The sequence below is a fragment of the Leptonychotes weddellii genome, chromosome 10 (genome assembly GCF_054177405.1).
Source record: "Leptonychotes weddellii isolate Sample4059 chromosome 10, ASM5417740v2, whole genome shotgun sequence".
NCBI lineage: Eukaryota > Metazoa > Chordata > Mammalia > Carnivora > Phocidae > Leptonychotes > Leptonychotes weddellii.
The window spans coordinates 25109945-25121442 of record NC_138378.1 but is presented as its reverse complement, the minus strand read 5'-3'; the positions used below and the strand labels follow the sequence as shown (position 1 = coordinate 25121442).

The 11498-nt window shown below is 45.8% G+C and overlaps 1 protein-coding gene across 3 annotated transcripts in view; it reads right to left on the bottom strand.

Moving 5' to 3' along the window:
- The window catches only part of MAPRE1 (microtubule associated protein RP/EB family member 1), a 22829-nt gene extending 15826 nt beyond the window's left edge, over positions 1–7003 (bottom strand). Inside the window, exons 1-2 of one of the 3 annotated variants that reach the window (XM_081833090.1) lie at positions 6864–7003; positions 987–1107 (exon numbers count right to left, since the gene is read on the bottom strand). In XM_081833090.1, the coding sequence (XP_081689216.1) occupies positions 987–1107 (121 nt within the window). In that variant the 5' untranslated portion in view covers positions 6864–7003. Of the gene's footprint in view, positions 1–986; positions 1111–6311; positions 6533–6863 lie in introns of those variants that run through there. The other 2 variants (XM_081833089.1, XM_081833091.1) reach the window with 2 other exon arrangements.
- Positions 7004–11498: the final 4495 nt, after the last annotated feature.

Here is an 11498-nt window from a genome sequence, read left to right as displayed (position 1 = left end):
GGCATATTCTTAACCCCACCTTATCTTTGGTAGACCCAGTTTTGGTAATCCCAACACAATCCATACCATGTGAGGACAGTCAAGGGCAGTCAGTAGAACCCCCAAAGGTGAGACAGGAAGTCTACAGAGGAAGTATAAACAAATAACATCTTCATGAAAAATAATTACCAAGAGCGTAGAGTTCATACTCTTTGATCTAGTAATTCCATTTCTAGGATTCACTATGGAAAAATTAGAAACCACCTAAATGTTCCCAAATCAGGAAGATATTAAACAACTCTAGCATATCCACAGAAATAGCACAGAGCCATTAAAAATAAGTTATTTTTATGATAGTGAATGACACTAGAGAATGTCCTCAATATAGTTACGTGAAAAAAGCTGGGATATACACAAATATATATGTGCAGAGAAAAGTGAAAGAAAATATCCCAACATTATTTCTCTGAATAATGGAACTACCAACATTTTTTATTTTCTTCTTTCTAGTTCTTTAAATGTCAATTAGTATACACAGAGAAAAAAAAAAAAAAACACCACGTTTCTATTCTCGTTTTAAATCATTACCTCTCCGTAAAATCCTTATTAAACAACAGTTCAATAAAATTGTGGCTCAAATGGCGTTTGCCTGACTTTGGTCTTGTGCTGCCTGGGAATAAGACATGCCACTGATAAAACTAATATAAAGCTAGAACAGTTACAACTGTCATCTTCAAAGAGAACATTTCAAATCTGGATGCACAAGAGTGCAGACGGAGAAGCTGGGCTAAGTGGAGGCGTCGGAATGTAAAGATGGTGGCACAGAAGCACACTCTCTCGCAGCACAGTTTCCTTCCAGAAGTGGAACTGGGGTGGGCTGAAAGGAAGAAACAGGGCAGCCTGACACAGAACCTGAACCTGTGGCCTCTGCAGTCAGATACAGGCCTGTCCATTCCTGAAGGACCTGCAGGCTTCCCTGGAAAAATGGTCTAGTGGATTTCTCTTACCTGAGCACAACTGTTCGATCTTCGTCAGATTCAGCTGCAGAGACTCATTGATCCAGGCCAGCATGTCATGTCGACTTAGGTTATCACTGGTGACTGATGTTGAATATACGTTCACTGCCATCTTCTACAGCATGTGAGGAAAAGAGAAGGGCCTACATTATTAGGCATGCAAGAGAGATTAAGCATTTCCTGAAGAGTCAGTCACCCAGAGCAGACCTGTAGTAGACTCAATTTTTAAGCCTCGCCTTCTTCCCCAAGAGGCCAAATCAGACACTAGGATTCCAGAAATGAACTTGGATTGCTACACATAAGCATAACCCTAAATGAACTGCCCAACCCCTGCCAGCCTAAAAGTTAGGCCCCATTCTAATGTGATTAGTATTCAATTTTAAGGAACCAGAGACACTAAGTAAAGAGATGATTAAATGCTCTATGAAGGGGGCGCCTGGGTGGCTCAGTCAGTCAGGCATCTGCCTTCAGCTCAGGTCATGATCCCAGGGTCCTGGGATAGATGGAGCCCCATATAGGGCTCCTTGCTCAGCAGAGAGCTGGCTTCTCCCTCTGCCCCTCCACCCATTCATGCTCTCTCTCGCTCTCTCACACTCTCTCATAAATAAAATCTTTAAAAAAAATAAAAATAAATGCTCTATGAAAGAGGCTGATGTACAAACAACGTTCTGTTCAGAAAACTTATCCATTAACATTAAAATGTTCACAGCAGCTTCCTTCAGATGGTGGGCCTTTGTTAATTCCTCTTTATAGTTTTCATAATTTTCCAACTTTTCTTTAAAGACTATACCCAGGGGCGCCTGGGTGACTCAGCTGGTAAGCATCTGCCTTTGGCTCAGGTCATGATCCCAGGGTCCTGGGATCGAGCCCACATCGGGCTCCCTGCACCGTGGGAAGCCTTGCTTCTCCCACTCCCCCTGCTTGTGTTCCCTCTCTCGCTGTGTCTCTCTCTGTCAAATAAAGAAATAAAATCTTTTAAAAAAACAAATAGGGCGCCTGGGTGGCTCAGTTGGTTAAGCGACTGCCTTCGGCTCAGGTCATGATCCTGGAGTCCCGCATCGGGCTCCCTGCTCGGCAGGGAGTCTGCTTTGTCCTCTGACCCTATCCCCTCTCATGTGTTCTCTCTCTCTCATTCTCTCCTCTCAAATAAATAAATAAAATCTTTAAAAATAAATAAATAAATAAAGACTATACCCATTTTTTATAATCAAAATAGTAAATAAACTTTTCAAAAACCTACATACTACAAATGTGGTGGGAAATGACCTTACAGTGAAGGGTCCTTGGTACTAATACTCTCCTGAACCACCTGAGGACAGGAAGACATCTGAGGAGCTTCACAGATACTTGTCATTTACCCTTACAACTGCCCAAAAGGGTCACCTCATTCTCCTCATTTTACAGATGAGGAAAGAGAGGCTCAACCTAGAAGCCCTGGGAACTGGTAGCCAAACCTGCCCAGCCCCACCAGCCACATTCTTTCCCTGCCACTGGAAAATGCTGCCCCTCACTGTTCTGCTAGGCTTTCAAATTCAAAACACAACACAGAAACACAGTAACTTAAAATGGTATTAAACGTGAACAAATGTTTACCAAGCACTGTTCTAAGGCCAAGGAAACAGTTAAGCAAGAGAGACAAGTTGCCTGTCCACAGGTAGTTCATATTCTAGTAGTGGAAGTCTAACACAGACCAAATACACAAACAAATGTCATTTCATATCGACCATTTAGGAAATAGGGGTGGTGGGGAATGTGGTCAGGGAAAGTCTCTCTGAGGTGACATCTGAGCTTAACAATCAGAAGGAAGCAGTCACATGGAGATGTGAAAGGTGGTTGTAACCCAATAAGCAAGAGGGAGAGCGGGAACAGAAGTGGGAAAAGAAGCGAAGAAGCCAGATCATGTTAGGACTCGGCAGGCCATGGTAAGCAGTTTCGATTTTATTCTGGAATTGCTAAGGAATCCATTGTGGGGATTTAAACAGGGTAGAATCACACCCTCCTTTAAGTTTGTGAAAGGGATTCAGGACACCCCCCCTCCCAGAATGTGCCACTTTGGCAAGTGGATTATTTTGAGTTAAGGCACTTGAGACCCTGTTGAGCTGAAAAACTTTTGTCCCTCCCGTAACCACACAGAAGAATCTAAACTGGGAGGGTCTTTCCAGACTAAGGGGTATTAGCAGAGATAAATTTTATCTGAGTGACCCATCTGTACAGTAGGGCAAACATCTAAGTGCCAAACACCTGCTCTTATTGCCCTGTGAAATGCATTCCTTTCCTCTGAAATCCCAGACCTCTACCTGCTTCTACTGAGAGTAACATATAGACCTCATTTTGCCTGTCTTTGGCATTCCCATCTATGCGGATTTCCCGTATATACACCTATTAAATTTTATTTTCTCCTGTTAATCTGTCTCATGTCAATTTGATTCTCAGTCCAGCTAGAAGAACCTTGGAGCAGACAGGAATTCTTTCTCCCCAACATATGAAAAAGATCACCCGACTGCTGGTAGAGGACCGTGGGAAAGGAAAACTCAAGCAATGAGGGAAGGGCAGGTTGATCCAGACCTAATGAAATCTCTGGTCAATTACCATGAAGACACACAACTAACTATAAAGCACCAGATTTCATAGTGACCTTGACATAATTTCCCTCATTTCCTGAGACACCAATATTACCAATGAAGAGTAAAAACTCAGAGCAAATTTGGAACCATCATGAGAGCCCATGATCTCTTGTGGCACTTCCTTCCATCCACCTAGTGCCTAGTGAGTTGGTCTTCCTAAACCAGTCTCCTGCAAGCCTCATGAGTCACACAGCTACAGAATATGAGGGCTGGAAGAAACAGAGATCTACCCAACCAATCGCCTTTTTATAAGCGGGGTGACTGAGAGCTGGCAAGATAAATAACTTATCAGGTCTGTGCCCTCACATCCCACATTCACCCATCCTCCACAGCACTTGGCACAGTGCCTCGCACACAGCACTCAGTAAATGCTATTTGTTTTCAGGTTGGCAGGACAGTGTCAAACACAGAAAACTGTATCTATATAAACTTTTTTCAGAAAGGAAAGCATCAACACTCTTACATTTTTAAACTCAGATGATAAAACCATTTTATAAATATAAGAAGCCAACACAATTAAGTTCCTAACTCCACTGGGAAATTAATTCCTGTTCCCACAGCACTTCATTCAAACCTCTATGATAGGCATTATCACACTGGATTGTCATTATCTCTCATTTCTGAATCATTCCCAGACCAGATTTGCACCAGGAGGCAATTTGCTCTATGAAAAGACCCGAGGATTTCAAGGCAAGAAGACCTGGGTTTGAGAAGAGTGTGAGGCCATCACTCTTTTGCTGTATGACCCTGGGCAAGTTACTCAACTTCAGTACACCTTAGTTATCTTATGCGTTACCTGGGCAAGTTACTCAACTTCAGTACACCTTAGTTATCTTATGCGTTAATGCCACCTACCTAAAAATTACAAGGTGAGGTTTAAATGAGATAAGGTACATAAAATGCTTGGCATGGCATCTGACAACATAACAGGTATTAAACAAACAAGATCCAGGGTAGGGATGGACCTAGTTCCACTCATCCTCCTACCTCCAGTGCCAAAAACAGTGCCCAAGACCTGCTACCATCTCTCATCCAGATCCACTGCAACAGCCTTCAAATTAGTCCCCCTGCTTTAATCTGTCCTTATACAGCAACCACAACAAATTTCCTGAATCACAAATCAGATCAGGTGTCTTCCCTATTTAAAATCCCTGAATGAATAAATGAAATGCATATTGTGTGCAAAATACTATTACCAGGTACCAAGGAGAGACACATCCAAACAAAAAACAGTTCCAGGCTAAGCACTTGTAATCTATTTTGGCGACATTCATACATACAATGGGTAATGTACGGGTCATGCTACCATAAAATGTAAGCAGCTGGTTAAGCCACGTGTGTCTCCTGACCACACCCCAGCTCAGAAAACGTTAATAGCCTTTCATCATCATATAATTTAAAACGCTTTCATTAGCAGTACATTAATACGTGGTCCCATGTGCTCCGCAAACTCTGCAGCCACTAAATACACGGGGTTAGGCACCCTGTGGATATGCAATAAACATCCACTGACTCAACCAATTAATTGGCTCTTCCAGGCAGTCAAAACAGAGTCTAGTTCTCAGAGGTATGGCTACAGCTAGCTCCAGCTTGCTCTTCCTCCATAGGGATTCCATTGCTTTGGCCTCAACGGAAAACCCCACAACCACTGTGCCAGCCTCACCTTTAAAAGGCTCCGTGATCCAGGTTTCAACTGCTTTGAAAAACCTCTCTTACCTCCCCAGGTATCTCTCCTCCCTCAGCAGTTCTCCTAGCATGTTCTCAAACCCATTCTGATTGGATGCTGGCTGAGGGGCACCCTATTACTTTCAAAGGCACCATACTGAGCCCTATGGAAAGAGAGGGAGGGAGGTACTGCCAGAAAACAGCCATGTGACCCTGAGTAAACACCTCGCCTTTCTGGATCACAAATGGCTCACCTGTAAAAGATGAACAACATATTCTGCACAAGGTGGTGGTGAGGAGTAAATGAGAATCTAGTGAAAACACTTCAGTGAAAAGAACATGATGTCTTAAGCTTCTCTTTGTGCCAGAAACTGTGTTAGGCACTTTGACACACCACCACCAAGGGCAAATTGGTATAAAACACACTAGCTCTCAGGCGGGCAGCATAATATAGAGGTTAAAAGCCTGGACTCATGATCACAGATGCGGCTTCAGCCAACTGCTGGACAGCATAAAGTAAATCGCTTGACCTCTCGGAGTCTCAGTCCTTCGTTTGTAAAATGAAGGCAGGATCTCTTAGAGAGAGTATGGTATTAAATGATACAATGCCACATCAAGCATTTAACACAATGCCTGGCACACAGCAAGTGCCCAATTAGCAAAGAGTGCTATTATTATCTTACAGCACCCCAAGAGGGAAGTGAATGCCAGGCCTGGTCTATGTTCCCTTCAATGGGCCTCAGGATCCTCATCCTCAAAATGGGGGAGAGGCCAAACTCTATCCTGAAGCACCTCAGGGCAGCTGTGAAGCAGGCGCTGGAAAAGCACTGTTCATATCACCCTGTTATACTGTCTTCGTAGTAATTATATGAAATTATCTTGTCCATGTATTCATTTTCTTAGTTCCTATCTGTCTCCCCACCACAGTACAGACGCCTGGAGAGCAGGCCTTTGCTCAGCACAGCGCCCAGCACTTAGGCGCTCAACAAATACCCCGTGAAGAAAGGAGACCACTGAGCTGGCTTACTTTCTGCCACGTGCTGTGATAAGAGCTTTCCGCAGTCTTATCGTTGTCCCCGCTTTACAGATGAGGAAACTGAGGCCAAGAGGTTCAGGCACCTGCCCAAGGTCGCACAGCAGGAAATGGAACCCACGTCTGAATTCAAAACCGGACTCTTGACCATCAGGCGACACCGCCTCCTACTGTGGGGGTCCCCAGAACTCCCAGCAGGACTCACTTATAACCACACACACCCCCTACCCGGGCCCAACTAACCCGGAACCTCTCGCCACGGCTGTCCGAGTCCCCACACCTAGGCCGCGACCCAGAAGCCCCCATACCGCCGAGAGGCAGCCCCCACTTCCGGCCTGAGGCCCCGCCCCTGGCAGAGCTGAGCGCGCGCCCCCAGCCCAGCCCGCGCGCGCCGGGTCACGGCCCCGCCCTTCCCCCACCCGGCCCGATCTGCACCACCGTGGGGAGGGGCCCAGGCACCGCCCGCAGGGCCCGCCGGCTCCTGCCCGGCCCGAGGCCCACCCGGCCGTTTCCCGGCCGCCGCCCCGTGCCCGCTAGCCGCCTCACCGGCTCTCGGCGGGACCGCGTCCACGGCCTGTGCCCGGCTTCGGTTCCGTCTTCGTCTTGTTCAAACCGCCCGACCCCGCCCGCCCGCCCGCGCGATGACCTCACACGCACCCCCCCCCGTTACGCGCCGACGTACAGGCTCGTCATTGCGCGCCGGCTCCTTTTATAGAGAGGGACTCGGCCGCGCGCCGGGGGCGGGGCCCGGTCAGTGATCGACGGCTGAGATGCCCAAGGGGCGGGGCGCCGGCTGCCGGGTTGCCCAACCACGTGGTCTGACGAAGCCAATGAGAGCCCGCCACAGGCCGGTGTGACTCCGCCTAGAAGGCGGGATTCAGTTACAAATTCTCCACCTCAGGAGCCAAAAGAATTGGTTTTCCAATGAATTTCTACAAAAATGGGTTATTTGATAAGAAAGATACTTGATAGGCGCTTTGAGGAAAGACTTAAAAGCCACCTCAGAGACACATTCTGTGACTACTCTGTAATGACTCTGTAATCTCATCATCCGTTTATTTTCCTCTTAGCACCTGTGAAATGATCTTTTTTCTTTTATGCCTTTATTGTCTGCCTTTCCTTAAGCTCCACAGAAGCAACGATCTTCTCAGTCCTGTGTACCAGTGCCTGACTTGCTGAAAGAATGAATTAAACCCACTTGTAGAAAAGGAAGCTGAGGCTCAGAGAGGTCAATTGACTTGCCCAGCATCACAGAAGCTGACCCAGGTTTTGAGCTGGGTTTTTGTCAAGATATCACTTATTCATGTGCTCCACAAATATTTATTTTTCCTGATCAATCAGGTCCTAAGGGATTTGATAGTGAGCAAAAACCAGACATAGGCTCTGAGCTTTTATATGCGTGTGTGTGTTTTAAGTAAGCTCTATGCCAAACGTCGGTCTCACCACCCTCTCACCACCGGAGATCAAAAGTCACATGCTTTAACAACTGAGCCAACCAAGCGCCCCTAGCCTCTGAGCTTTTAAAAGTTTCCAGTCTAGGGGCGCCTGGGTGGCTCAGTCGTTAAGCGTTTGCCTTGGCTGGGGTCATGGTCCCGGGGTCCTAGGATTGAGCCCCACATCGGGCTCCCTGCTTAGCGAGAAGCCCGCTTCTCCCTCTCCCCCACTTGTGTTCCCTCTCCCGCTGTGTCTCTGTCAAATAAATAAATAAATAAAATCTTAAAAAAAAAAATTTCGGGCGCCTGGGTGGCTCAGTCGTTGGGCGTCTGCCTTCGGCTCAGGTCATGGTCCCAGGGTCCTGGGATCGAGTCCCACATCGGGCTCCCTGCTCTGCGGGAAGCCTGCTCTCCCTCTCCCACTCCCGCTGCTTGTGTTCCTGCTCTCGCTATCTCGGTCTCTGTCAAATAAATAAATAAAATCTTTAAAAAAAAAAAAAAGTTTCGGGCGCCTGGGTGGCTCAGTTGGTTAAGCGACTGCCTTCGGCTCAGGTCATGATCCTGGAGTCCCAGGGTCGAGTCCCACATCGGGCTCCCTGCTCGGCGGGGAGTCTGCTTCTCCCTCTGACCCTCCCCCCTCTCATGTACTCTCTCTCATTCTCGCTCTCTCAAATAAATAAATAAATTAAAAAAAAAAAAAGTTTCCAGTCTAGGGGGTGCCCGGCTGGCTCAATTGATACGGCCTGCAACTCTTGATCTCAGGGTTGTAAGTTCAAGCCCTATGTTGAGTGTAGAGATTACCTAAAAATAATAATCTTAAAAAATAGTAAATTAAAAATAAATCAATAAAAGTTTCCTGTCTGGTAGGAGAGGCAGAGGACAAGACCAATGGCTCAAATCACTGTTTAATTACGAACCAGACGTAGTGTGTGGCAAGGGTGACAGGACCTACATTGAATGAAGTAGGATCCTGGAAGCCTCCTTCTGGGTGAAGTCTTACCCAGTTAGTTGCCAAAGTCCGCGGGGAGCTGGGGCAGGAACCATTTATCAACTGGTCTGGAGGCATTTCAGTATTTTGACCACCAGAACTACTAGTTGTCTCCCCCGAATGCAGCACTCCAAGAGTACATCACAAGGAGGCCTGACCTCACCCGAGCAGTGTGGGAAGGCTTCCCAGAGATGATACTTGCCCTAAAAGATGAAATGTTAACCTAGCGAAAGGTTTGAAGTAGGTAAGGGTGAACAAGAAGATACAGCAAAGAGCCCTGTGGTCAAATGATTATAATGGTAATATTAGCATCATAGGGAGTTGATAGGAAGCATGGATAATTGAGCAAAAACATTCACAAGTGCTGTGGGGCAACATGAATTACCCCCATTTTATACACGAGGACATGAAGTTTTCAATAGGATAAGTGAATTTCAATAGGATAAGGATAAGTAACAAAGTTCAAATCCTAACCCTGCTAAGAGTTAGAATCACATGTGTGTAAAGCTCTTAGACCACTCCTAGCACATAGTAGGTGCTCAGTAATGTTCGTGGTTTCTGAGTCCCTTTTGATTAATGTCAACATTTCATTAACGTCAATTAGTTGTCAGCATTACCTAAAGGCCACTTTGGTTGGGGGAGGGCTTTAGAGTGGGGGATGAGACAAGTAGACAGCCAAGTCAAGAAGAGCCTAAGTGCGAGACTAGAGTTTGGACCTGATTCTGGGGACACAGGGCATCCCCTAAGTTTTCTGAGCAAAAGCCTCCAAAATAGGGGCGCCTGGGTGGCTCAGTCATTAGGCGTCTGCCTTCAGCTCAGGTCATGATCCCAGCGTCCTGGGATCGAGCCCTGCATCGGGCTCCCTGCTCGGCGGGAGGCCTGCTTCTCCCTCTCCCACTCCCCCTGCTTGTGTTCCCTCTCTCGCTGTGTCTTTCTCTGTCAAATAAATAAATAAAATCTTAAAAAAAAAAAAAGAGCCTCCAAAATAAAACTCATTTCCCTCCCGGGATCTGCTCCCAAAAAGATGGGAAAGGGGCACGTGATCTGCTTAGAGTCTACTTTCTTCCCTCAGGACAGGGCTAGCCAAGGTTATCAGGGTCAGATTAAGCCTTGACTGCAAAAGGCCGGAGAGTAATATGAAAAACGGTTTCTACCCATAAGGAGAAATAGCTGTGGAGACTTTAATATGTGTCTTTAAGCAACTGTTTTAACATGGAGGTGATCTCATTATCACAGGTAGAAATTGTGAATCCCCTCTCCAAAAACAAAACAGAACAAAAACTATGACGTCAAGGCCTAAATTTTCCACATGTATGACAAGTTTACGGGACGAAAAAATGGTGTTGGAAGGTCTCAGCTGCCTTAGGGACCTGACCAGCTCAAGGGGGAGACAACTACAAAAATAAATTCTAATACGGAGTGTTTTGTGCTGAGATAGATTCTATATCCACAGGGAAGGGGGATTCAGATTAGGGAATGGCTTCTAATCCTGCCTAGAGTAGAGGCAAAGAAGCCTTTCTGGAAGAGGTGAGAACTGGAGGACGAGTCTGGAAAGAAGGAGGCTGTTCCAGGCAGAGAACAGCATGTGCAAAGACTCAGAGTAAGCAATCATCAGGTCCAGTAATGCCAGCCTCTGTACCCTTTCCGCAATGCTAAGACCTCAGGATGAACCAAAGCTCATAGAGCACAGGTAGGTTATAAGGCCTGAAATACCAGGATTTATGCACAGCCCTCTTGGTATATTTCACAGTTAAGTTTTAAAAATAAAAAATAACCAAGTGCAATGCGTGGTTCTGGAATGGATACCAGACCAGAAAATATATGTTTATTTATCTTCCTCGATAAAGACATTTTGCAGCAACTGGCAAAATCTAAATAAGGTCTATAGATTAGATAAGGAAGTAAACGAATGTTCATTTCCTGATTATTATTATGATGTACTGTAGTTATGTTAAGAAAATGTTCTTAGGAAATACACACTGAAAGATTTAAGGGTAAAGAGACATCATCTCTGTAACTTACTCTCGAATGATTCAGAAAAAAACAACGTAGAGAGAGGATGACAAAACACATGGCAAAATGTTAGCATTTGAGGAATCTGAGTGGTAGGTATTTAGGAATTCTTTGTACTATTCTTGCAACTTTTCTGTATATCTGAAATTTTACATAAAAATTTTAAGAAATCAATAAAGCTAAACAGAAGGAAGAAAGGAGAGAAGGCAGAAAGGAGGGAAGAAAGGGATAGAGGGGGTAGGCTGGAAGAAGGTAATTAGGGAAAGAAACAAGGAAGGCAGGAAAATTGTACTCCAGGCTGCAAAGGGCAGCAGATAATTTCAAGCTCCAGCAGAACAACAAACAAACAAAACACACACAAACACACACACCAAAAATAAACAGGTGCAGGTGGGGCCAAGAAGAGATAGCAGACTACTTTGGCTTCACAGAACAGATTCCAACTCAAAACTCCTTTGCCTCTGGCTATGTGGCCTTGGGTCAGTTATGGGACCTCTGAGTCTTAGTTCCCTTCCGGGTAATCATGGTAATCAGGGCCTCACTTTGGGGTTGCTAGGAAGCTTCTCCAACAGGAACAACAAAGCAGCTGCCATTTACCCAATGCTTGCTACCCACAAGCACTCTCCCACATGCTTCACATGCCTTGAATCATTTGATCCACAAACCAGCCTTAGTAGGTTGATTATTATCCTGTTACACGCTTGGGCAAACTGAGGCACCGAGAGGATATGGAGCACCCCCAAGGTC